The sequence below is a fragment of the Oenanthe melanoleuca genome, chromosome 4 (assembly GCF_029582105.1).
Source record: "Oenanthe melanoleuca isolate GR-GAL-2019-014 chromosome 4, OMel1.0, whole genome shotgun sequence".
NCBI classification, from domain to species: Eukaryota; Metazoa; Chordata; class Aves; order Passeriformes; family Muscicapidae; genus Oenanthe; species Oenanthe melanoleuca.
In genome coordinates, this window is record NC_079337.1 from 39,007,659 (window position 1) to 39,034,428 (window position 26,770).

Sequence of the window (26,770 nt, forward strand, 5' to 3'; positions counted from 1 at the left end):
TCCCCGCGCAGGGCGGGCGGCCCGCCCCAATGGCGGCGGGCGGCGGGCGGTGAGTCGGGCCGGCGGGAGCGGCGCGGGGAAGGCGGGCCCGGCCGCAGGGAGCCGTGCGAGCCCGGCTGAGGAGGCTCGGAGTCGCCGCTCTGCTCTGCTCTCCTGGCTGAGCTCGCTGGGCCGGGCCTATGGCGGGACACTGAGCCACCGCACCCTGCGGGGTCTGAGCGCTGAGCCGGGTATGGCTGTTCTTGCTGCTCTTGGGTGTGAATGGTGTAACCCAAACCTTGTCGGGTTTGCGCTGTTGCTTGAGCTCCTCTGCCTGCTGAAATATATGTGGCGTTCTGGTACATTTACACTGTGTTGGTGCGGCCTCATATTAAATGCTGTGTGCAGCACAATGTAGGAAGGTTATAAAAGCTGTTAGAGAGTGTCCCAAGCAGGGCCGTGAGGATGGTGAATTCAGGGCCTTGAGGGGAAGCCGTGTGAGGAGGGGCTGAGATCACTTGGTCTGTTCAGCCTGGAGGAGACTGAGGGGAGACCTCACTGTGGTCTCACCTTCCTCATGAGGGGAAGAGGAGGGGCAGGCACTGATCCCTTCTCTGTGTGACAGTGACAGGGCCCGAGGGAACGGCCTGGAGCTGTGTCAGGAGAGGATTAGGCTGGATATCAGGAAAAGGTTCCTCACCCAGAGGGTGGTTGGACACTGGAACAGCTCCCCAGGGAAGTGATCACAGCACCAAACCTGACAGAGCTCAAGAAGCATTTGGACAACATTTACAGGTACATAGTGTGACTCTTGGAGATGGTCATATGCAGGGCCAGGAGTTGGATTAGATGATCCTTCCAACTCAGAATATTCTGTGATTCTGACAGAATGATGGTTTGTAAAGGAAATGAGCAAGAGTAATCTGTGGGGACAATTACTGAAGGATCAGCCCCCCTCCTGACCTCAGTGAGTGCGATCCCCATGGGTGAGCTGGCCTGTACTGCAGCAGGGACCTTCCCTTGGGCAGGGTTTTTGCCCACCTGCATGGTGACTCTCCCTGGCTGCACACAGACCTGCCTTGCACAACAGCACCCTGATTCTGAGGGCTGATTTTGGCTTCATCATCAACTTTAAGGTCAGTTACTTTCATATTTGTGCATTGACCTTCAGTAGCAGAAGTCGGATAACATTGGAAATTACGTATTCCAGCTTCTCATAACAGGTGCTGACCTACTTTTTGAGGTCTTATCACCAGGTGTGATGTACTGAGTTTTGCAGTTGCAATCTTAATTTGAGGAACAGACTGCATCCTGGAATAGGTTGTCCAGAGGGCTTGTGGAGTCTCCCCCTCTGGAGATACTCAGGAACCAACTGGACACAATCCTGTGCCAAGTGCTCTGCGATGACCCTGCTTGAGCAGGGAGGTTGGACCAGGTGACCCACTGTGGTCCCTTCCAACCTGAGCCATTCTGTGATCCTGTAATTGTTGAGGCCACTTCCTCTACTAGGAGGGCAAGAAGAAAATTTGTTGTGGTTGAGGGAAGATGAGGACTGTTTGTTAATATGTTGCTCATCAGCCCAAGGTGAGGATAGGTAAGCTAACTTTCACTAACGTTGAGGAATTTAATGTGTTCTTCTAAGGCTGAATTGGTAGCTGGGAGAAAATCTCATGGATTTATTTGTGTTAAGGACCATGAAATCTGCCATGGAACTATGTTGCAGATACACACTGGCCAGGAAACAAGTGTAATATTATTTTGAGTAGCAGTTGATTTGCATGTCTCAGCTTCAGTTGTCAGCAGGTGTGGGTAATATGTTTTGTCATTATCATGAGAAGTAAATGGAGAAGTCTTCCATAAAATAGGGAAAATGAAATAGCAAGTTCTTAAAGTCATTGCTTAGGAGACATTTTTCCAGGCTCTCTGTACAATCATGTTGCTGAGTCAATAACACTGAAGTCCAAACATGTTGGTGACAAAATTGCTTTCAGTCAAGTCAAACAAAAATAAGTACTGCCCTTACTTCTGGAGGGACATAAGAGAGGAAGCTAAAGTGAGAATTTCCCAGTGAACTCAGAAGGCTGATCTGTAAGTGTTAATTGTTCTAAATAGATGTGTTATAGTTCACACAGGAGTTGAAGTTGCCTTCTAAAAACTTGACATGTTGGACTCCTGAGAGACTGAGTGTTTGGACTGCAAGGACCACGATAGGTTTCAGTTTAAAGTAAGGTTCATCAACCTTCTCCCAAGTTCAGATATCCTTCCAGCTGTGTTTCTGCAAAAATACAGTCTGATAATAACTAGAAAGTTTAAAACTAGTGGAGAATTATGGGGCTTCTCTTTTGCTTTCATTTTTAATGGTCACCTTGTGGAAAAGTGCTGATGTAGGGGTGTTTTTTGCACCCAGTTAATTTGCAGCCAACACCACTAAAATGAAACTGAAAGCTTTGTTAGCACTTCTAAGAAATGCTGATTGTTATTTAACTTTTCATTCCCAGAGGAGAAACTAAGAGAATAAAAAGGGAGTGAAGAAAATGTCAGAAGATGGACAAGGAGGATAAAGGTAAAATGTTTGACCTCTGTTAGAGAAAAAACATTCTGTTACTTAGACTTGACACAAGACATTGGCAGGCTTAGAACAGTGGGCAGAAGTGCAAGTGTCCAGGAACTTTTGCTGTGGAAAACTTGGAAGGGGAAATGTGGGGATCTAAAATTTGGGCTCCCACAAGCATATTTAAATACTTAAACTTTCTTTATGGATCCAGCTTGTTAAAAGTTTGAATACTTTTGAGTACCCTCAGTTTCATTTTTATCTTTCATTGCAACCCAGGGTTTGTTAGGAGAACCAAGTGGTTATGCTGAGCTGAACAAGAAGGTTCCCCTTCATGTTTGTTACTTCTTGCCTCTCTTCCTCTGTGTCACAGTTTCCTGGCATTGCTTTTTACTGATTTGCAGGTGTTCCACTTACAGATAATTGTACATATGTGTGTTTATGCTTTATTATATTACTCTACAGCATTTGGATTACTTTATGGAACTAGAGGCTTAAAGGTTGCAAGATAGCAAGAGTTACTGCATGGTTCTAGTTCTTGGAAATAGATAAGATTGCTGTTTTAAGGTTGTGAAAAGTATATGAGCTTTTAAAGCAGGTGAAAGTATTAGTGGTCAGTAGCAAAGGTTGGCAATAGAGGACAGAGCCCTCATTTTGGATTTCAGTTCTTTTACTTCCAGATACTCAGAGCTAAAGTCACTGAAGTCTTAACTGCTCTTATGAATTCAAGTGTTGTACTACCCATACAAATTAATTATCTCATTTGTCTCCCCAACCATAAAGCAAAAATTTTTTTACTTTTACTCTTAGTATTTTTTTACTCCTTACTAATGTTATGTGCCTAGTCAACAGTTTGTATACTTTTTGAGGGGTGTAATACCATTCTGTAGACAAAAATGAAAATTCCTAGGCCTTCTTTAATTGTATTTATTATGTTGTGTTTATCTTTGATAGTGTTAATATGAAGCTCTTGCACTTTCAAAACAGTGTAGAGACATTTCATATTAAAATGAGTATCATAACAAGGTTGGGTGTTGATTTGGAATTTTGGCTACTCCCAGATAAATAATAAATTAAATTCAACAAAACCAGAATCAAAGCAGTGAGGAGTAGAGGATATATTAAAATTAAAATTGCCTTGCAAACAGATAGATACTGATTTGACTACTTGAAATTGCTTTAGGAGAAATGAAGAGAAAATGGCAAGAAAGAGTAAAGAGAGTGGAAGAACTAGCATCTCACTATGAGAGAAATCCTCTTCCTTCAGTTTATAGACCAAGACTGTCCAAACCCTCTATGCCATCCTCTGTTTGGAAAATATTTTCTCGACAGGCTGAAGCTTTTAATTATGAAAAAACCTGCCAAGAGGTATATTATGTGTTATGTCTCTGCTCTTTACATACTTTCAAGATTGAACTTCTGTTAAGATTGCTGTTGGCAGTGAAGTCTTTATCAGTTTGCAAGGTATTTTTCTTCCCAGTCCTGAACCAGCAAGTTTGTTTTTTTGTTTTTGTTTTTGTTTTTTTTTTTTTGTTTTTGTTTTTGTTTTTGTTTTTTGTTTTTTTTTTGTTTTGTTTTGTTTTTGTTTTGTTTTGTTTTGTTTTGGGTTTTTTCGGGGTTTTTTTTGTCTTTTTAGGTCATGTTGCACTGGAGGTATCTCTAAGAAGTACTAGTTCTGTTCTAACATCCAAGTCGATATGTGTTGTTAACTTTGAACAGTAGAAGTGCTTTTTGGGAACATTGTAGTGATAAATTTGTTCTCAAGATGGACAAGCTGTTAGGGTGGGCAGGAGAATGGGAAGGTAGTGACAATTGAGTAGGAAGAAAGAGGAGAAAAAATGAGGAAGAAAAAGAGATGAAGAAGAGGCAGAGACTAAATAAAAACAACACAACTCTCCAGTAGCATCTGAGCAGCAAGTTCAGATGATTAGAAGTGATTAGCCAAATAAATATTATGTGAAAGATATCTTCTGTTTTCAGTTTAATACTTCTCAATTGATTGTTGTTTTTAAAGAAAGTATTGTGTTTTTCTCCAGGCTGTTTCAGGCATTTAAATAATCCTGACAGCCTGTCTTCCAAAATGGGTTCCCATTGACTTGGCAGTATTTTTTTTTCTGTTTTATTCTCAGATTTCCATTTTTGGATCTGAACAACATAATGTCTGAAGAGTATTTGCCCATAAAACTGCCATCATGTCCATGAGGTTGCTCCTTTCAGGACATTGGTCCTCTTCCCTTTAGATGCACTTGATACTGATCAGTAAAAACTAAGTTTACAGAGAAAACAGTTTACATTACTGCACAGCAAAGAAAAGCTTCAAAGTTTTACCTATGTAACTGAAATCAGAATGATGTTCTAAATTAAAACTAGATGCTACTCAGTGTGAAAAAGCGTAAGTGATGTGTTTATAGTTCTCTAGTATTTACTAACCTTTAACTGATGCCCAGTAGGAACTTAGGATGATTTAAGCTGGGGGCTTTTTTTGAATAAAACTAATGAAAAAAATTCAATGTTTTTATTTAAAAAGGATGTTCACGTGTTTGCTTTGGAAAAGAACACACAGAGTGGACAGAGATTTTACCTTGTGACAACATATAAAGAGCTTTGGTTTTATTACACGTGAGTATTTGAGAAGGTGCCCTATATGTTACTAAAAGTTAGTGGTATACTGGATATCCTACCTAGTAAGAGGTACCACTGGATAGGTATTCCCAGGAGCCATCTGCTGCTTCATGAGGACAAAACAATATATTCTATAGCGGGTTTCAACTTACTTTTGAGTAGCAGGTTGCCACTATTTCCTGAGAATTAAGTACTCTCTCTGTTGAACTGAAATTTATTAACAATACATTTGCTTTGGCTGTCAGCTTTCCTCAGGGGATCATACCAACACATGACAAAAACATACTTCTCTGACTAGTCATACAGCAGTTTCAGTGGGCGTGAATGCAGATGTCTGGAAACTGATTGATGGGTTTGCATTTGCATGATGTAGTTCCAAGTACTGACAATTTGATCATGTGCTGAACTTTTCCCCCCATTTGTCTGTTTTACAATAAAACATTTGGCTATGAAGTAAAAGAAATCTGGGTCAATTTTTATACTTAAAGCCTGAGTTTTTCTCAAACTGACGATGAGATTCTTTTTTAGTTTAGTTAGAAAAAAACTAGATCATCTCTTTCTTTGTGCTAAAGGCATATGACTGATAAGATTTTACTGTAGTTTTCATAGTTCCTTGAATTATCATCATTTCTGTACATATTGTAAGACTGGGGGAGACATGGAGAGGAGAATACTTTAGAAAATTAAATTCTAGTCCAGACAAATAATCTTTGTTGATATTTGATGCTGATATGAGTTACAAATTTCTCAAAGTCTTATAGGGCTACAACTTTTTTTAATATGGGTGGTTGATTGCAGAATAAAATATGTGGCATCCTTGTTTGCAGCTGATAAGCACGCTCAGAATATTTATCATGAGAGGTTGTGATTTGTTTTTGTTTTTCCTTAGCCAGGGTTGCAAAACAAGTCTTATGCATTGCTATGAAGTAATTCCTGAAAAAGATGCTTGCAAACTTTATTTTGATTTGGAGTTTTACAAACCAGCGAATCCTGATGCAGATGGCAAGAGTATGGTCATGAAGTTAATTGAGGTAAACTGAAGCAAAGTCATGCAGTGGATGAATATGAATTTGTTGTTAATTTAATATGAAACCAAAGTATTTGCCACTTTATCTTGATTATGCTATAGTAAAATTAAAAGAATTGCCGAGCCAGTGATTATTTTCAAGCAATTAAAAATACTGTTTTGATTAAAGCAGGGGTTTTATCAAAGTGACAGACAAAAAGTTTAATTGAGAGACAAAAATAAAGGATGATGGCTGTTGGACTGTTTGTATTCATGGTAGGTTTACTGACATGGTAAGTTTACTTTTGAAGATTGTTTTATGTGCTCTGCCACTTCAAAGCTGTAAAACTGAAGGAATGTTTAGGTACTCTTTAAAATAGCATCAATAAAAGTTCCATTCATATATTCCTCAGTTCATTTCCTTTGCCTAATGGTGTAGTTGTATACCAAGGTGTAGATGAACCTCTCCTGAAAGCTTATTTAGATGACAGACAGATCATTATAATTTAGTTCAGTGATGATGTAGAGAGCATCATGTGACTGCATTTACCAACTTGGTACCTAAAATTAAATACCTTTACCAATTGTCAATTTTATTAAATAGTGCAGTTTCCATTTTATTGCAATCTTTTTGTGAATGAGCTCTCTGCAAGTTCAGTATGGCATTAGTATGTTTTTAGAAGACTATCTTCTGTTTTAATATAATCTCATGATGAGTGGATGCCTTTTTGTGGAACTTCTGTCATCTACAAGTCTCTAACTAGAAGTGAACAAAAGTAAAAGATTATTGAGGTAATTTCTTCATAAAGAACCCTTCATTGACACAGAATCTGGAGGGGTTTATCCATTGTTGATCAGCTCTGAAATGTAGAGATTTTTCAGGCTAAGAAAAGGATTTAAAATTTGCTGAGTGGGGGATCTGAGCTGCTAAACCCAAAGCTTCCAGATCTGTAGGTTCTGAGTACTGTCCTAAAGAAGAGTAATCACTAGCTTGGTTTATAAAAGGTTTTTTTTAGAGCTAATTTAGAAAGAAATATGTTTTCTGCATAGTTGTTGTTGTTCATTGGGTCATAGCAATGAATTAGCTAAATCATAGCAGTGAATTAGCTCACCAGTCCTTTATATCGTGACAGCCTCCGTCTTCCACTCCTGCTGAGCCTGCATTGCAAACATTGCCACTGTGGGTGTGAACTGCTTTGTGGCAGAAAACAACCTGCAGGGTATAGCAGGACTTTGACCTGAGAAACTGCAAGTCTTCTCAGCTTATCACTCTTAGTTAAGTGTCAGGTGACTTGTGTATTTAAGGAAATGCAGTCTGTGTCAAAGTTGGTTAAAACTTGATATGGGTTAGTTTGAATTAAATTAATTGTGTGCTCAAAATGAGGGGGAAAAAAAAGACCTTGGCAAAAATGTATAATCTGAATTTGTGTTAGGTTTTATAGGTACAACTACTAAAGCAAAGCAACATAAATAATGTTTGTAATTTCAGCTTGTCAACCAAAAATTAAAAGAATTTTATGATGTAAATTGTTCATCAAAAGATGTCTTGAACTTGGATTCCAGTACTGATGAAAAATTTAGTCGGCACTTAATATTTCTACCCCAAAAGACTGTATTTAAGGATAATACTCACATTGGTAAGTGTGTTCTTTTCTCCTACACCTAGAAATAAAAGGTGAGATTTTGACTTTATACGGTGCCATCACCCACATGAGTATTTATTTTAACGGAATTACATTGGAAGCAAATATGTATTCCTACCATACTCATAATTACTCTCTGTTTCATTAAGCCTCATTTTTTCTCATCTTCTACTTTCTTTTCCTGTAATTAGCTGTGTGTTTGCAAAAATGTAACTTTTTTTGTGCCTGTATATTTTATTTTAAAAATACTGATTTCTGTGAAACTGGCAAGTCTACAACTCCTTAATTTTCAGAATAATATTAGTCTTAGCAATTAAAGCTGCTGGTTTTTGCTCTAAATACAGTTAATTTCTTCTCAGCACATTGTCAAAAAGGCAGAACAAAGATGATTTCAAGCCTCCTTTGCATAAACATGGTTAAGAGAAAGCTGAAAGCAACTTTAATTGTTTATGTACTTGGGATTCTCAGATATGGCAGCTTCAACACGGAGAATTGCCAGTTTAGGGTTGTCTTGACTCAGTTGTGTGCCCCAGTAGTCCTGCACTGAATTATGAGGATGATGATGATTTTGATGCTTGATATGCTGAGTCATTCTGCTGATATGTAGCATGGGAGGAACAGTGTTTCATATTCTTTCATGTTCCCCATGTTCATGGAAGCTTCATCCAACAAGTGCAGAAAGTCCTTGCCAGTATTCCTCTCACTTCATAGTTTTTTTCCCACATCTGTATTTATTCTATTCCCTTGCTTTCTCCCTGAAACTAATTTGGGCATGGTTTTTATTTGTCTGTCTTTGGTTACTATCTAGCAGAGCCTGGAGGTACAATGGGACTTGAATTACAATACTGGGAGTTTGAAAAGTCACAAGTAGTCTTGTAAAAGTAATTTGTTGTTTGAATAAGCTTTGGTCAAGATCCACTTCCATCTTGGCTGTTACGCAAAATGTTTGCACAGAAACTCTCTTAAGTTCTTTCTTGACTCATAAATGACGTCACCTGCTTCTGGCTTTTTTGGTTGTTTTTAAGGTAACTTTGTGAGAACCATTTTGCAGCCTGCCATAAGATTAATGGAGAGTAGGGCTGCTGTGATCCCAGCAGAAGAAGCAGGGCATGTTTTCCAGTGTTCTGCAGGAGCTGGATTAGATGGTTCTCTTACAAACCTCACGGCTGGTGAAGATGGTTCTAAAGACTGGCCAGCCATTGCTCATGAAACAAAGGATATGGAAATGCCACACCAAGGAGAAAATTTGGATTTTTCCTTCCTAATAGTAAACAATAAAGAAGGAAACAAGCAGCTTTTTGTGGATCTAGGTAAGTGTAAAAACTCACCTTCTCAATCAATTATTGTATAGATTATGCAATGTTAAGACACTCGATCGTTGTTTGTTTTTGAGATTGGAATTAAGCTTTTCTGATACATACCTCAGAAGAATTGTGAAGCAGTCCACAGAAAACAGAAAGTTTGATGAACTTCTTTCTGGTTAAAATAATTGTGTAGATTTTTGGACTCAGTTGTATTTCATAAAGTTATTGTGAAAGAACCAATTTCTTGTACTGAAGGGAACTTTAGGAATTACAATGTCAGAATAATTAAAATGCCTACTTAGAGGTGTTGAGCATTTGTCTTAATTATTCTGTAACATCAAAGTGTAAATGTGTGCATGATCTTGCTTTGTTGCATTTCTTCTATGGGATGTGAGCCAGTCAGTAACAGTTTTTGTCCATTCATTAAACTCTTAGCTGGGCCTAAGAAAATTTGTTTAATTTACAAGTGCTCAGTATCTTAAGTTCTAGCCAGCACTGCCATGTTTAGAAATATCTGTTTTCCTGCAGGAGTTTATACAAAGAATAGAAATTTCCGGATGTATAAGTCATCAAAAGCAGGAAAAAATGTGATTCTGAAGATAGCAGAGGATAATAAGTTTATCCCCAACTGTGAAAAGGATGTTTCCTTGGAAGAAGCATATTTTCTTTCCTCTTTAATTTGCAATGTTCGGTAATTACTTAATTCCAGTCAACTACTTAATTCCAGTTAAAGGTATTTTAAAATATGTATTTTAATGGTAATTCTCCTGTAGCAGTTACAAATAACTATTAGGAATAAGCAATTATTCAATTAACATTGTTACAATGTAATTTAGGAGTTCCTAGTAGAATTTCTTGGTTTTGAAGAAAAAAATTTGAGAGTCTTGTTCTTTTGTTAAAGCTGCCTTCAATTGTTGTACAGCTTCTGAATTGTGCATCATTTCTCTATACACACTCAAAATGCCAAAACATAACCAATATTAAGTTTGGTCAGATTCTGTGTAGTTCTGGAAGCAAAGCTTACAGATTTCTAGTCAGTTAAATATGAGAAGATTGAGTATTTTTCAAAGTAAGATAAGAAATACAAAAGATTTTTGTCCATGTTTTTTTTGAATACCAGATTTCCCATTTGGTACGGACAATAATCAAGTTTTCTATATCTAATCTAAACCTCAGATATGTCATACCTTATCTTAAGAAGATCCTAATCACTGCTGCAGCAGAAAGGTTAAAATATTATTTTTACTGAAAACATGTATTTGTTCGGAAATGTTCATTATCCTGAACTGATGCCAATAGACCACTCAGTGTATTGAGATCATAGGCATCAGCTGAATCCACCATAAATATGGATGAGAAATTCTGCTGTGTTGAATTTAGACTTGTGTGATCATCTGGCTTCCAGTTAGCAATATGGCAAGGAAAAACAGTTAATTTTAGAGAGAAAAAGAATAAACTGAAACTTTTCAAAGGGTATATTTGCATAAATACTACATCTAGAGCACGTCCTGCTGTCAGAGTGTGGACCAGCAGTCGTTAAGTGGGTGGGTCCTGGGACTTTAGCCTGGAACCAAATTCTGCTGTTGGGGAGGAGCAACCCCTGTCCTGTGCTGGGAGTTAGGGAAACTGCCAAGGCCAGAAGGGAAAGTTCTCCTGGGACAAGGAAGGGTGCACAGCAAACCACGGGATGGTCAAGGTTGGCAGGGACCCTGTGGCATGTTACAGTGAATTATATTGTACTACATTATGCTGTAAGAATCATACTCTTTTCTTTGTCTTCTTTCTTCAGAGCAGGTGATGACATAAAAGTTCTGTCATCTGGCTTTTCAGAGGAGGAGAGGAAAATGTCTGCTTTTTTAAACAGTAAAACTACCAGAAGCAGCAGAGGTACCTCAAGACTTTTCTACATAGGAAAAAAAACATTCTTAACTTAAATGCTCTGTGACTTGTACACCTGCTAACTTCTAGGAGGGCCCTTCTTCAGCTGCCTTTCTGCAGGAGGCAGAGTACATCTGCACTGCAGGATGAATGCCACTGACCCTCCCCTCCTGTACCCACAGCCATCTTGCCTTGTCCCAGTCCCTCTGCATGGTGGGGATGGCACTTTAAAGATCTACAAGAAAGTAACAGTGGCTTTATCCCTGGTTTTATTTAAGGGTGTGATGTGATTCATGTACATTTTCTGCCTGTGATCTATATAAAGTGTGTAACAATGGCATATTACAGTGGCAAGCCCTCTAACAGTGTGTGTTTGTGGGCTTTGGTTTAACAGATCCCATGGAAGGTTACCAGGGTTCGCCATATCCAGAAATTGATAATTTTGTTCGTTCTCTGGTTAATAAGGATGGGCTACCAGGAGGTAAAGAGACCACCTTACTATTTACAAATTAGTCTAATGCAGCACTATTTCTAACTATTTAAAGATTTATTTTTTTTTTTCCTCAGGGATACGACAATGGAGTTACTTCTCTCTCAAGGAATTACTTATTTATGATATTTTTGGTTACCGTTGGTGTGAAAATATTGGAAGAGCTCATAAAAGTAACAATATAATGTATGTTCTTTAACTATTTTAACTTTTTTTATTTTGCTGTTCAACTGTTATTCTCTAGAAAATGCTGAATGGATAGAATCAGCAACTGTTAAACTACTGCTGTTTTGCTCTGTGGGGATACAGTGTTTTAATTACAAAAAAGTCCCCACGAAACCAAACTATTTATTTTTCCCCCAAGTTTACTTTGTGGTAACTGGACTTTTATTTCTAATAATGCTATGAAGTAATTTTCATGGTATTTAAAACATGGGCCCAAAGATGCTAACATAAAAATCAGAGTATGTTACAGCTATTAAACAGTACTATGTTTTGATACTTCTGAGCTAGGAAGTGGAAAAATAAGAAAGCAAGCAGACTGCTTTTGAATTAATTTACAGTGCATTTTAAATTACATTCTTATCTACATTGAGAATTGCCATTTTAGAATGGTAATTCCTGCCACTTGAATCGAGTTTTGCTTAGTGACTCTACAAGGACTCAGACTTCCTATAGTTTTAGCAAAATAAATGATGGAAAGTCAGTTTTTTAGATTACATTAGAATTACAGTATATAATCTGTATAAATAACTTAAAAATAATTTTATGTAACATTTAAAATCGCTGAAACATAAGGAATATGTTTCTGAGAAAACAAGGATATTCAAAAAACCCCACAGCTGGATGAACTTGCTGTTTTTCTAGTGAGTTGCTTGAAGTTTGGTGTTTCTAAAGCACAGTTGAAAAAGCTGGGTGGCCTAACCAGTTGACAGAAAATAGTCATTTTATATGGCTTTTATAATGAAATAACCTGTAACAGCAGCAGCAATAAATCTTATCTTACAGTTAAGTCCGATATGCTAGTCTTAATTTGATGACTTTTTCTTCCAAGCTTAATTGAAGTTGACTAAATTTCACTTTCAGATGTAAGTCTTAAAAATCTATTTATTTCAACTTAAGAAACCTGAAGTTTACTAAAAATCATACAAAACAAGTATGTAGTAAGTATTCCAGGAGTATGAAAGCAATGGCCATAGCTGAGGACAAACACAACCTGTTCACTTAGTGTTAGAACTTCCTACTGTATGAATTCACTTCATTTATGTACTGTTACTAAAAACCTAAAATAATTTCATAATTTCATTCTTAGGATTCTGGTAGATCTAAAGAATGAAGTCTGGTATCAAAAGTGTCACGATCCTGTCTGCAGAGAACAAAACTTCAAATCACAAAGTATGTAGCCTGCAATTCAATTTTACTTGATCCTTTTTGGAATGTTGACTTTAATTAATGTCTTATATTTTATTTAGGTTTTCCATTACCGCCTGGGATTTGCCTCCCATCCCTTTTCAAAGAGGTATGTTTTTGTCTTACTGAGATGCTCAAGTTCTTGTGAGGCTCTGGAAGTCCTCCACACACTGTTACAGTGGTATAGAAGAGGTCTCCAGAGCAGCTGTGCTTTGTGCTTGTGTGGTAGCTCCATATATTCATTTTTAAGTTCTCCAGCAATCCTAAGTTATTGGAATTGTCTAAATTCACGTGAGACTAGTGTCTTTTTCTGTTCTGATGTGAACAGCAGTTCCCAATGTCTAAGCCACAAGATCACTCCAGGTGCAGAACAGAAAAGCTGCCCAAGTTTAGCTCTGCTGTGCATGTCTGGCTTCATGCAAGGTAAAACAGAACTGGTTCTGGAACAGTTGAGTCAGTCAGAGTAAAATGTAAGTCAGTGACCCTCATTTCTGAAATTCACTTATCTCCATTTTAGTGTATTAAAGCAGCACATTTCTCCAAACAGGCAGAATACTTGAACTGACCTGATACTGCACCTAGACTCTATGTCCTGAACATACAAGTTTTTCCAGTGCTTAGGCAATAAAAATTGGCTTTTCTTCAACTTTTAAATTTAACTATACAGCTCTAGATGTCATACAGCAGAATGGCATGTTAAGCTCTGCTCAAGCAGCTCATCAATAGCTATTAGTGTTATTTCACAGAAAGTGTCATTAAACTGTATTTTTAGGTCCAGACAGTATCTTTAAACACACTTAAGCTAGTCTTAACCTTGTGTTACTATATGCAGCTGTATTCAACTGACTATTTGCAGGGTACTAGGAAAACAGCAAATTTCTACTCCTATTAAAACAGGCTTCTAGGTTAATGTGGCTATAAATGAACATGCTGGAAAATCTTGTCCTGTTGGCCAGCTTTCTGCAGTACCCATTCTGTGTGACAGCACAAACTTCAACCTTGCAGAGCAGTTAAAGATATGGAGTATCTGCATATAGAGTAAGTAGTGTTCTTGTTTCTCAAAGGAAGAAGAGTCCACCCTAATGGATGACAGGGGGCACACAGAAGGAAAAGTAAATTCACATTCTAATGTGTCAGGCTTGTCAAAAAGCTCAGTATCTCCAGAGAACAGCTGGTCTCAAGACTTCCTGTTGTCAGACAGTGAGTGGGAAAACACAAGTGACGACGCCTGTTTCCTAGAAGCTGCTGAAGATGTGGAACTAGCTGTAGCTGCAGATGACAGTGTGAATTATGCCATGGAAGAAATCCCAGATGAAGTTCTTTTGGCAGCTTTAAGGAAAGAAGACCTCTACACTAAAGAAGACAGATAAGCACAGGCCTGGCCAGCTGTTAATGACACTTGGGTGTGGCATGGTGGAGTGAAAGGTCCTGTGGGTTATTACTTCACAAGCATCACTCCAGAGCTGTAACACAAAGAATGGAGTGCCTGGGTGAACTTCAGCAGGCTTGAGGAGATCATGGAAGGTTATACAGGGGCAGAAGAGAACTGGACTAAATTGTGAATGCTGCTCCAAGCTTAGCACTTTTATTGCTCTTTGCTGTACAATTTCTATTTTGTTAGTTGTACGTCCAAGTTTTACTGAGAAGCCAATGGAACAGACCTCTTATTTCCATAAATGAGATTAAATAATTTATTTCAAATGCAAATTTAATAAAGAGATTTGTTTATTCATCTTTATCCAGGCTCTGTGTTCTCTCTGCGAATATATTCCTCTCAGTATTACTTTAATAGCACAATATTAACACCCAACCTTGTTCAGAGTACAGGAAAGTTTAAATATCACTATTTCCTTTCATTGATGGTCTGAGACTATTTGACAATAAAAAGATACAATCTCGAAGTTGTTGACTTCTTTTAAACACTGAAACAAAACAGTAACAATGATTAAACAAGGTTTAAGCTCTGACAATTCTAATAACTGTTCCAACTGATGTCTGAAAATCTTACACTTAATTTTTCTTTGCTCTCTGCTCTTTTTGTACGGCTAGAGCCTCTTCCAGCTTCATATTGATACTCTTAAAGTGCTTTTCTGCTCCTAGAATTCTCCGAGACTCCATCAGAAGAGCAGGGAGGCTGGAAGTTCCATACTGTTGATAAGGAAATAAAATTACAAGGCAACATTTTAACTCTTGGAAAAATCACTTGTATATCAGTATTTATTTTTCCTCTGTCTAAAATGGTGCAACATGACCTTTAAAGTGAACAACAGCCAAAATCAGAGTGTCTTCTGAAATGTGAGGACTTCCCTTACACATGGCAGGGTGTAAGCCTTGTCCACCACAGAAAATACCACACCAGGTCCTGGGTACAAAAGGAGTTGGTTCTAAGGCTACATGAGAAGTTATTCTGGTCATGAAATACCAGCACTGTTCTCAGCATTAAATATCTCACATGGAAGTGCCAGAGCTTTCCCTACTTTTGAACAATAACAACACAAAAAATTAATTACTTCCTGTCCCACTTCTGTTAATCTTCACTTTCTATAAAAAAAGTACAACTGTTTCATTTCTGTGTCCTTTGTATTCCTGGATATTGAGAGCAAGGCAGCAGAATCTTCTCTGAAATACTTTGGCTTCTAACATGAGACCAGAAAAAAGAATGACATGCCACACTAAAGTTCAGCAGTGATTCTCAAGTTGCTTCTGCAAAGACCATTAACAAAATATTGCTACTTAAGAGATGTTAATAAATGAATTCCATAAATCAAAAACACATGCAGAATATGTACTCACTACCACTTTTCCTTTTGGGTTGTCTTCTCTGTAATCCAAACAGTCTTGCTGTAACTCCTTTAAATCAGTAATTAATTCAACTGTTTGCCTCAAGGAAGATTTCCTTTCCTGTATCTCAGCATATTCTTTCTGTAGTTGTGTCAGTTGCAGTTCAGCTCTGAAAAAAGATCAAGACTTTGATGCTTACATCTGCATATTTACTGCATGAATAACTATGACCCTGAAGGAATTCTTAAAAACATTGGTCAGAATATACAAAACATAGGTCGCTATGAAATGGTGCTTGGGTAGAACAAGCATGTTACTTAAACAGAGGCATGAGTCCAAATCCATCAAAAAGACCCAAACTTTTATTTTGAGTCTGACACTGTAGCCATTCTTTCTTAAGGATTTATGTTTTTTAAGTGTAGTTGCTTAAATACAAAGTGTTCTGCTTCTGCACACCCCTGCCTGTAAGCTCAGTTGTTCAGTGCTTATGCAAAACCATATTCAGGATCCACAAACTAAACCACTGCTAAATAAACTGGAGTGCTTGATCTATTAAAGGAGCACTCCAAAAACTGAGCATCAACAGTGATTTTCATCCAACAGGGCTGCAGAAAAAAAGGTTTATTGAAATGATCAAAGGATTAAAACACAACATATAAAAATGTGAAGACAGCTTTCAGGGGCTTCAAATAGTTCTCTGAGCAGTTTGTCCATAGTACTACAAAGAAAAACACCTCTTGTGGCCATAGAGAAAAGGCTTTTACCCTGTTTTTGTGCCCATGGTTTCTACAGTTACCTTACAGGGTGCACGTTAAATGCAACTTCAGTATGAAGTTTGTCACTAGAAACCCAAGGGATTTGGGGAAGTCTAATGATTCTTCCAATCACAAAATTCCTGTTACATATCTAAATTACACTTAAGATTAATGTCAAGTTAGAGAAGGGGAATTGTGTGGCCACATAAGAAGGAAACAAACCATGTGCTAACAGCAACCCCAGCCAACCTGCAGAGGTGAAATACAATCTCCCACTTCAAAACCAAAGAAATCCTCTGTATTAGCTTTGTAATTTATGATCCAGCACCTTTGCAATTGAAATCAACACCGGTATTCTTCCTATGAACATATGGTGTGAAACACCCTCCCAGTAACTAGTTAGCTAAGAGAACTTGCAAGAATGACTGTCTAGACAAATGAAATATGTAAAGGAGAGGTTATCATGAACTTTTGTAAAAACAAAGTGCAAGATAGTGGTAGTTTCATCAAAATAAAATGAGAGAAAAAGAAAGTTACTTTCCCTTCCGAGTTACAAAATACCAGACTCCTTAAGTTCTTCAGGCAATTGTTGTGCATTGTTAGAAACACACCCAGTTAGCTCTTCTCTGACTTGCACCAGATGCTGCCTTTTCTTTTTGATGTTTGTCATTGCCTGAAACAAAGAGTGAGCAAAGTCTGTGAAACAGTTTCTAAAACTTCAAAGGCAAACAACTCAAATTTAATTGCTTTTTTTTTTTCTCTGAGGTTTTATGCTGATTGTCATTGTGGAAAATTCTAAGATACCAGACCTGATAAACTACCGTATTTTACATCTGTATTTGAAATAATTTAAAGCTGTTTAAAATGTCAAACTCTAATCTCCATGCAAAATTTTTCTTAAGAAACATTGGATTTACAAGCATACAAAGGGAGTTTGTGACATTTTGATTTCAAACATTATGAACTCTAGGAGTTTTTAGGATTAAAAATGCATATGAATGTATGTTCAGGATGATTGCCATAACTAAGCACGCCCGCTTTAATATAACATACAAATAAAAAAAGTAACACCCAAAACCCATCATAAAATTAAATCTAGCAACTAAAAAATTAATTTTAAACAAATATCTAAGAAGCAAACTAAGGATAAATCTTCATGGCTGTGAATACTAGGTGCGTATTAAGATTTTCATTTTATGTGCAGACCAGTTTACCATCTCACCTCAAGTCAACAAGACTTTAGCATGTTAATTGCAGCTTCCCAGGATAACCTTTGTGTTGACTTTATTAGTTAAAGCTATTTTGCCACTGAAAATTTTGCAGAATATGTTAATTTGGCAGAAATCCAGACAATGCCTAAGCTGCTCTTAAATCTCCCTTCTGTAGGGCATTCACCTCTCCCTGATGAAACCACTGCAATGTTTTTCTGCCCTTACACTAGTGCCTCCTTCTGTCAACATTCCCATTGCATTTTCAGCGAATTACTACTTCCTCTAAACGAGGAGAGGAACTGTCTTACTCTGAACAAAAACTCAGCATCTATTTAGGAAATGAAGCTGCCTGAGACTTCCCTTCTTTAAATTAAGCAATTCAATTCTGTCCTCACAGGTTGCTATCTTTGCTGCTCCCCTAGATTTTATATTCTTTTATGTTTCTTTAAGGTTAGCTCTCAGTATTTAGCTGGCTCTCCAGGGGCCTCACCAATACTAATTAAAAAAAAGAAAACAAACCAAAAAGCCAAGAGTAATTGACATGCATAGATCTTAGCCATCCTAATGTGCATTCATTCCTTTTACTCCACATACAACTGGAGTTTGCAATCCACCACATTTACTCAGATCTTTTCCAAAAAACTTCTGGTGGCTCCCTAACCTCTGTTTGTGCAGTTGATTCTGAGTACAGTACACTTTTTTGTCAAATCTCTTTCAGTCAAGTTCTTGACGTTCCAGTGCCCATAACTGTATTCTATGCAATCTAGAGATATGCATGTATTTACCTTAGCATTTTTTTTCTTCATATTCCTTAATTCCTGGACTCCTGCTATCTACAGAGAAGAAGAATTACAGGTTGACAGGTTGAGTTCATCACTATCCTCCTAAAAACATGGTTGCAAGAATTACTTTGGAATAGCATAAAAAACTGGTTTTTTATTTTAAAAAAACCAACCCTGGTTAAAAGGGACATCACCGGTTGTGTATTGATTCTTTCCTCTCCTCATGCCAGAGGAAAACTGTTGCACAAAAGGAGTGGTGCAAATAATAATCCTTGTACCAATTCCTGTAATACTACCTACCTTAATTTTTCTGTATCTTTATAGAGATGTACAGATCTGGTAATTCCAACACTTGTTACTTCTAATGAACCACCCAGAACTATAGCTTTAGTACTTAGCACAACTCCTGCAAGGTTCTGTGTTCATTTTACTCATCATACTCACCGTAACCTTTCCAGCCAATATATTACAGAATGGCTCAGGTTGGAAGAGACCACAATGGGTCTTCTGGTCCAACCTCCCTGCTGAAGCAGGGTCATCCTAGAGCACATGGCACAGGATTGCGTCCACACGGTTCTTGAATATCTTACACTTACAGTTATGTTCAAAATGTTAATTAAAAAAGGATGATTTTCCCTGGACTATGTTAGAGGTCCTACTGAGAAGTCAGTGAGACAGCACAAAAATTAAATCAACCTTTTAAAACTCTAGTCAATGAGCTTTTAAAACAGTGTTTGACATTGCTGTATATACTCGTTTAAATTATGCAGCTCACCGGTTTTGCTACATAATGATTTAGATATGACAAACACTTCAGGATTATTGGATGCTTCCCTATTCTCAAAAGGTGATGATTTGGCAAAGTACTTGCACAACAGCAGTGTTGTGTCTAGAGGCAATTCTTATGAAAGCCTGCACAGAGGCAGCCAGTCATAACCTGCACACTGTGTTTCATATTACTTATACTGACAAGAGACTGGAAACTTTTACAGCTTGTAAAATGAATGTGTAAAGGGCAATATAAAGCCATAGGTATTTTGACCACAAAATTGATTTTATTTCTGGTGTACTTACAAGATCAGTGATTTGGTCCTTGAAAGCAGAAGTCAAGTCATCGATAGCCCTTCTGCAAATGTTTGATTCTATGCTTTGTCTGGAGAAGTCAGAGAGACAAATACATTTGGTTTAGTAGAGGGGAAATCTCATCCAAAAACCCTCCTCTGAGTAACAAATAAAACCCAAAGTTAAGCAGCTAGATAACTACAGATCTTTCATATACTAGCAATAGCTTCATTTCTACATTTAAGTATATCAGCTGAGATGTGCTGTTCGTGCTTGGAAAATATCAAATCCCTGGAGACCATGTCAAGATGACATGTGTAGAAACATTTGCACCATAAATAATTAACAATCATTAACATCAGAATGCAACCATGCAATAGTGACTCCCTAAAGAACAAGCCATTAGCAAAAACACAGGTATTTATTTTTAAAACTTTGAATACCCAGTCATGGGAAAGAAGAATGTTTACTTGTAATTTGCTGCTATCTTCTCAACTTTGGCCAGAACAACATCCAGCTCTGTAATATCTCTAGGAGATCTCTTCAGCTCTTTGGGACACCACATCTGTACAGAATGTGGGCTATCCACTGAAACAACAGAATGAACATAAGCATTGCACAATTCAGGTACATGTTGTAAAACAACAGAAAAACTCTTGTGCCCACCATCAAAATAACCATCTAAAAGTTACGAGTATTTTATCATGAAATTTGAGAAGAATATTCAAATTATTTTATCTGTCTTTGCCTGAGCAACTGTGATAGATTTACCTGGAACTGGGATGGTCAATGATATGCAACTTAATTCTTATTCTTTATTGATTCAAACAAGCTCAGGAACACATCAGTAAACTAAGTAGTAAACTACATAGTGTACTGCAAACATGATTTTTGTGTTAAAAAACTATTGGCCTGAATTTGCAACTTGCATTACTCAAAGAATCATGAGCTTTTATATTTGCATACATTCTTTTATTAATACCATATATGCTTCAAAACCCCACTATACACAAATACATTTCTTTAAACTCTGCAGTACTATGATTAGCCAGCTCCACAAAAAGTTAAGCCATCTTTCTTCACACGCTCCCCAGTATAAATCTAGTACTAAAACGTGATGGGGTTTTGTTCAAAGGAAACAAGATGACACAAGAGACAGTTTCTTCCTACTGTAAAATGCCACTGTCTGAAAGCTCCCTGTCTCTCAAGGGTCTTTACACCGACAGCTGTGCCTGCGCTGCAGACAGGGGCACTCCAAGTTCCAGGCTGCTGCTCCAGGCTTCCAGACCAAGGAATGTACTGACCCCTCCTACAGCTTCATAGCCAAGGCTCCAGGCTTCCCTCCAAAGGAAACCAGGCTGACTTAGGGGTATAATGCACACCTATGCTTTACTCCTTCAGAGGAAGAATAGGCAAGTCCAGGGATGAAAATCATGGGGATAAAATGGGGGTCTATAGCAAAACTGAAACAAAAACTTCCCATTTCTAGAAGCACAGCTACATTCCAGAAATTAAAACCATTGAAAACCATTGATCTTGAATAAAGAAAAGCTATATGGGATTTCTGAAAAGTGTACTTTACCAGAAGGATCTGATGTATTCTCTTCAGAAGGCTTCTTCTTTTTTGGCTGGAATTGAACAGTATTTACAGTCTCCTGTGATATGAAAAATAAATTACCTTCCAGAATGAACTTTAGGTTTACTCATCTAAACTCCTGAGAGATGACAATTAGGCAAAATGGAGAAAGCATTTCCTGACTGAAGCATCAGTAACATTTCCTTTGGCCTGTTCCACCCAGTCCCAGTGGTCACTCTGCTGTAGAACAGTGGCTCCTGTCTGACTGCACTGCACTGGCCATGGCCCCTTCAGCCACTGGTCATGCAGCAGGGCTGGAAACATCCTAAGGAGCTTAAGGACCCTTGGTTCAGCACAGTCATTGCCCAGGATTAACATTTCTCTGATCAACAGTACCTGCTCATCCTCCTTTTCACTCACATTCTGTCCCAATCCTTTCTCTACTTTGACTACTTTGTGACACCACACCAGCACTTGTACAAGAGTGCTGCATGCATCCAGCTACTGATGAAAGACTAACATTCTGTACAATTCCAATACATTTCAACACATAAAAAACTCTGTTCCAACTATTGCACAGCTTCTTTTACCATAGGTTACTTTCTTGAGCCTGCAGACACTTGACTCCTGCTGTATGTCTGGCAGCTAAGTGGGCCAAAAGCATTTTACACTAATTGTGGAGTAAGTGCTCAAAAACACTCATTCAAAACTGAATGGCTTTTAATTCTAATGCATATTCAAAATTAATTTTATCAATATTCTTTTTCCCATAAATCTGTTTTGCTTCAATATCAAACAAGTACAAAGTATTCATATTCCATCTAGTATGCCATTTCTCAAGAACATAAATTCTAGGTACAAAGAAGATAATTGAAAAAAAGGAAAGAATATACTCCCAAATGAGCAAGAGAATAGGCTACAGGATCCAGGAACACCTGGCTATTATATTCCTTGTTGATGTGATGTCTTGTAGCTTTAAGCATTTCACTTGGCCACCTCACAGGAATACTCTGAGGACTGATTATTTTGGATACAATTAAGTACTAAGATAGTACTAAGAAACAAATGGAAGGTCTTCCTCTCTGACCACCCTCTAATGCAGGCATGGCATGAAGCAAACTAAAATTAAACTGATTGATAATACTCATGAAACTTTTTCAGTACCACAGTCTCCTTAAGGGGTTCCTCTCCAGCATCAGCCATGTTGAATTTCTGAACATCACCACCGGGGGGCTTTGAGTGATGCGGCTTTTTACTGGGGAAAGAAAAACACACACTTACTGCCCTCTGAGGAAGGCTGACCTTCAACCATATACACAAAACATTGTGTTTTGGGGAATGTTTTGTACAGGTGTATCTCATAAAGGTACTATTAAAGTTCTTGCTTGAATTAAATAGCAAGACAATTTCAAATTTAAACTAAATTTGATTTAACATATGAGAAATATACTAAAATTTGAATTATGTAAAAAAATAATTTTCTTTGTTACATATAATTACATATAATCTAAAAATCCAAAGACTAAATTAAATGCTGACAATTTTATCTGTTTTCCACCGGACCGTCCGTCTGTATTTTGCCTCTGTGGTGCCGAAACACAACCAAATGTCTCGTTCTGTGCGTGTTCCTCTCCATAAGCATCCACAGCAGTACTGTGCAAAGGGTGATCTACAAAGAACAAAAGATAAACTGCATGAACACTGCTCCCATCTATTAAGGCAAAGAGCACTGCCAGCCATTAACCATTTAGTTAGAATTTTTGTGGTTTGCTAACTAATAGAAAGGAAGTTCTTGTTACAAGTATTGTTTGAAGATTATGAAAAAAATATATAGTGAAAGGTTTCATAGTTTCTGTACCTTCCCACCTGCTATTTCTTTATGAACGCAAATCTAAGGTAGCTCAGCATGTACACAAGGCATAGAGCAAGCAAAATACTTGCTACAATTTGTATCAAGTCTCTCTTTGCTATGGCACTGGTAAACCTTTTACACATTTAAACAACTACTTTCTTTTTTTTTCAATATAGATTTTAAGCTGCTTTAGTGGATGCTATGAGAAGGCAATTACTGCTGCTACAGAATATTTGTAAATGTAGAATTGTAGATAGCTATCAAAACAGATTAGAACTCCTGAGAAATTTAGGTTTTAGCATGCCTTCCACAGCATAGATTCCTTTTTTCAAGCACACTGCTACAAAACTTTTGTGTTAGTTTACATTAGTGTCACTGGGCATCCTTTTTACAGTCTAAATACATACCACAGAAATAAGGAAAAGACTTTTCATTTTGCCTTACAAACGCTTTAGCTAAATTTTATTTTATAGCTCATTGTCAATGCTGTTCCTAAATCACATTTATATTTCCATAATTTTCTCAGAATAATAACTATTACAGTTGAGAAATAGCTCTTAACATTTTATCTACGGCTTCTAATTACACAGATTAAAAAAATATATATACAGATAGATATAACAGGGAACTCCACACAGTAGCCTCTATGCCATCTAAATTGATTCTCTTCCAGTGGATTGAGGCCTCATTACAGAAGTTCAATATAAAGCATGGAAGTGGTTTTAATCCTTCATCCAAAACTGTATGGCTTTATGTTATTTTGTTTCAGTAACATCTGAAAGTGGCAAAACAGCAGCCCCACAAATGTCCAGGTTTGCTGCCACGAATACTCTTACAATGATAAAAATTAACTTCGTAATTTGTGTAATTTAATAAAGAATAAGTTAAGATCTTGAACTTTAGTTTTTAACTGTACTTACATAACTACAATATTATAATGTGTGAAATTCTACCACTCAGACTATAAAGGTGGAACAGCCAGTATTTTTCCATTGACTTTCATTTGCACATACTACAGCATTATTCCTGTTACTTCCTAAATTATAGAAAATAACACAAAATTCCATCTGTATCTCCTCTCCATTACTTTCTCTTGCAAAGAACCAAAACCTTTTCCTAGGTAAGCTGAAGTATTTTTCCCATGTGGTTGGTTTGTGAAAATCATACACTAAATGACATTCAAGATAATACTAACCAAAGGAATCATCAAGCTCCTCAAGTTGATTTGTTTCTGCTACCTTCGATATCCTTGAGACATCTGGTTCCTCAAATGGAAGTGATTTCCAATGAAGATTGGAGTTGGCTTTGTGCTCCTGGATGGGTATGAATTTAGAGCCAGTTTACCCAACTTTTTGAGTGTAAAACAGATTGAATATGACAGTGAATTTCAAGAACATTTGGCTAGAAATACACTTAACCAGAAACATATTGACTCCTAATCTATGGCATAAGGATTTGAAGAATATTTTTATCTCAGGCTACAGGGCTTTTCCCCCAGAACAAGAGATGTTACAAAACGTGCATGTTCTGTTATTTGATACTGCAAGCTTTGTCTTATTTTATAAAAGAGTACAGGCTTAGAAATCTTATAACACTAATACCTGGTTTATATGATCTGTTGTCTTTTTCTCTTCAGGCATTAAAATATTTCTTCTCTCATCTCTATATCACAAATTTCTACCCTTGTCCAATTTAATTACTTTCATCTTAAGAAACTGAAGAGCTATAGAGTAACTTCTTACAAAAAAAGTGGAATTTATAAATCAAGGATTACAGAGACACTTCTGTATAGCAGAAGAGTAAGGGAGAATGACATAAGTTTATGAAACAGTTGTGTGCCATTCACAAAATGCACAAGTGACTTTCCTCACTAATTTCTTCTGTATGTACCTGTAGGGTGAATTATAACCAGAAAAGACAGACCTCTGGAGCTTTATGATTTTACCAGTGCTTAGCAGTGCCTCAGCATTCTATAATAGTATCAAATACACATATCAACTACTTTCTCTACAGACCTTCTTTTATGATATAGTTTTTAAACTTTTGCCTATTTGACAGGCAACATCCATTTTGTGCTACTCCTAAAAGGAAAAACCCCACACCAGCCCCTTGAGCCCACCACAGCAGGGACTGCACAGCAGTTCCCAGTGCAAAGCAAGCCCTGAATTAAGCCCTGTGCATCCACCTCCAGAGACAATGCCCTGACTGCACAGTAACACAACACAGAATCACAGAATATCCTGCACCAGAAGGAACCCACAAGGCCCTGCACAGGACACCCCAAGAGTCACACCATGAGCCGAAGAGTGCTGTTCAAACACTCCTTGAGCTCTGCCAGGCTGGAGCTGTGACCGCATCCTTGGGGAGCCTGGTGCAGTGCCCAACCACTCTCTGCGTGAAATATTTCTAACATCCAACCTCAACCACTCACTGGTCACCAGAGGGGAGAGATCAATCAGCGCCTGCCCCTGAAAGCCCCTCGGTGAGGAAGCCGAGCCCACCATGAGGTGTCACTCAGCTGCACAGACCAAGTGACCTCAGCCACTCCTCACACGGCTCCCCCCAAAGGCCTTCACCGTGCCCTCCCCTGAACGCTCTACAAAACCAAAACATTGACTTGAACTCTGCCCAACCTAGCAAAACTTACCCCTCGCTTAGAGCTGGTATGATTCTTCTTTATTTTCTTCTTTGAGGACATTTCGCTGGACGCTGCAGTTCACGCCGATACCTTGGCTCTGCTGCCGCAGCTCCTCTCCCGCAGGATCCCGCTCCCTCAGGGCAGCCGCCGCTCCCGCTCTCCCTCAGGGCAGCCTCTGCCCTGCCTCAGGGCAGCCGCCGCTCCCGCTCTCCCTCAGGGCAGCCTCTGCCCTGCCTCAGGGCAGCCGCCGCTGCCGCTCCCGTTCCCGCCGCCTTTGGAACCGCGCGCGCTCCGGCGGGAAGGAAGGGGCGGCGCGGAGGAGCCGCCGGGCCGGAAAGGGAGCGGGACAGCTCCGCCTCCGCCCCGGCCTCGCCCGGGGCAGTGCAATGATTCGAAATACTCACCTAACCACCGCCCTGCTCCGTACTTTTCTGTTAATGACTGATTAAACACAAAAAACAAACCACAAGAACTTCCCGTTTTCTTCTCCCCTCCCTCCCCCTGAACTGACGCTGTGCCTCTGGAAAAGCAAGCGAAAGAGATCGCTCTGCAAAGATAACTGCTCCTGGCCGTCGCTTTCCCGTTAAGAAATTAATTCAAACAGCTTTTACAGCATGCCAAAAAAAAAAAAAAAAAAAAAAAAAAAAAAAAAAAAAAAAAAAAAGAAGGCTGCAGCTTGAAAACTTTTAATTCCAGCTCTGAAAATTCAATTGCTAAGAAGTGATGTACCAATTTGTCGATTCGGCCACATCTCCTTATCCACCCCCACACCTCTTTGGCCTTTTAGCCAGACAAATAAACTAAAACAATGAAATAATCACTTTAGGCTTAAGAGGTGGCAAGTGACTTCTATTTTACTGGCTATAGCAGCCAGCCCCACGAGCCACAAATAAGACAGTACAAATTTGTTTCTGTCGTGATATATGGCTTTTCCAGAAAGGTTTTTTGAATAGAATGTTGTTAAGAACATAAACCTTCGATCCAGTTCACATCCATCTCTCAGCTGCCTCCCGTAGGAGCTGTGTGGTGACATTTCCCTGCCTTTCCAAGCAGCATAACTCAGATTTAAATACGTTATCCACGAAGTGACAAATTTGGTTTAGGTTTCCTTCAGCATGGAAAAAATGTATAAAAAAACCATACAAAATTACTTCAGAGGAGAAACTCTAGTTTGCTTAGTATCTTGCATTGACATCTGTATGCACATGGGGCTTTAAATAGTGTCCAGGT

The 26,770-nt window shown here is 38.2% G+C and overlaps 2 protein-coding genes across 5 annotated transcripts; one reads left to right on the top strand and one right to left on the bottom strand.

Moving 5' to 3' along the window:
- Window positions 1-15: 15 nt before the first annotated feature.
- On the top strand, window positions 16-14,621 carry PRIMPOL (primase and DNA directed polymerase). Of its 3 annotated transcripts, none has more exons than XM_056489710.1 (14): window positions 16-49; window positions 2,478-2,542; window positions 3,714-3,898; window positions 5,058-5,149; window positions 6,042-6,183; window positions 7,648-7,795; window positions 8,827-9,111; window positions 9,634-9,796; window positions 10,895-10,992; window positions 11,378-11,464; window positions 11,551-11,659; window positions 12,786-12,868; window positions 12,946-12,992; window positions 13,948-14,621. In XM_056489710.1, exons 2-14 carry the CDS (start codon window positions 2,524-2,526, stop codon window positions 14,251-14,253), a joined length of 1,764 nt encoding a protein of 587 aa, XP_056345685.1. In that variant the 5' UTR covers window positions 16-49; window positions 2,478-2,523; the 3' UTR covers window positions 14,254-14,621. The 3 variants fall into 3 exon arrangements, with proteins under 3 accessions (XP_056345685.1, XP_056345684.1, XP_056345686.1); XM_056489709.1 differs by lacking the exon at window positions 16-49 and adding an exon at window positions 55-230; XM_056489711.1 differs by lacking the exons at window positions 16-49; window positions 2,478-2,542; window positions 3,714-3,898 and having other exon boundaries at window positions 5,063-5,149; window positions 6,046-6,183.
- Window positions 14,561-26,015, bottom strand: CENPU (centromere protein U). Of its 2 annotated transcripts, none has more exons than XM_056489715.1 (11): window positions 25,550-26,011; window positions 24,098-24,215; window positions 22,590-22,719; window positions 22,215-22,305; window positions 21,057-21,129; window positions 19,945-20,062; window positions 19,487-19,565; window positions 18,416-18,463; window positions 17,031-17,092; window positions 15,677-15,833; window positions 14,561-15,031 (listed from the first exon to the last, which is right to left on the bottom strand). In XM_056489715.1, exons 1-11 carry the CDS (start codon window positions 25,598-25,600, stop codon window positions 14,894-14,896), a joined length of 1,065 nt encoding a protein of 354 aa, XP_056345690.1. In that variant the 5' UTR covers window positions 25,601-26,011; the 3' UTR covers window positions 14,561-14,893. The 2 variants fall into 2 exon arrangements, with proteins under 2 accessions (XP_056345690.1, XP_056345691.1); XM_056489716.1 differs by having other exon boundaries at window positions 14,946-15,586; window positions 25,550-26,015.
- Between the last annotated feature and the right edge of the window lie 755 nt (window positions 26,016-26,770).

Coding starts and splice junctions, on each gene's coding strand:
- PRIMPOL (XM_056489710.1), top strand. Junction 10,993..11,377: donor AACTACCAGAAGCAGCAGAG/GTACCTCAAGAC, acceptor TTGGTTTAACAG/ATCCCATGGAAGGTTACCAG. Junction 11,465..11,550: donor TAAGGATGGGCTACCAGGAG/GTAAAGAGACCA, acceptor TTTTTTCCTCAG/GGATACGACAATGGAGTTAC.
- CENPU (XM_056489715.1), bottom strand. CDS start 25,600: ATGTCCTCAAAGAAGAAAATAAAGAAGAATCATACCAGCTCTAAGCGA. Junction 24,216..25,549: donor ATACCAGCTCTAAGCGAGGG/GTAAGTTTTGCT, acceptor ATACCCATCCAG/GAGCACAAAGCCAACTCCAA. Junction 18,464..19,486: donor AGGACCAAATCACTGATCTT/GTAAGTACACCA, acceptor TCTTCTCTGTAG/ATAGCAGGAGTCCAGGAATT.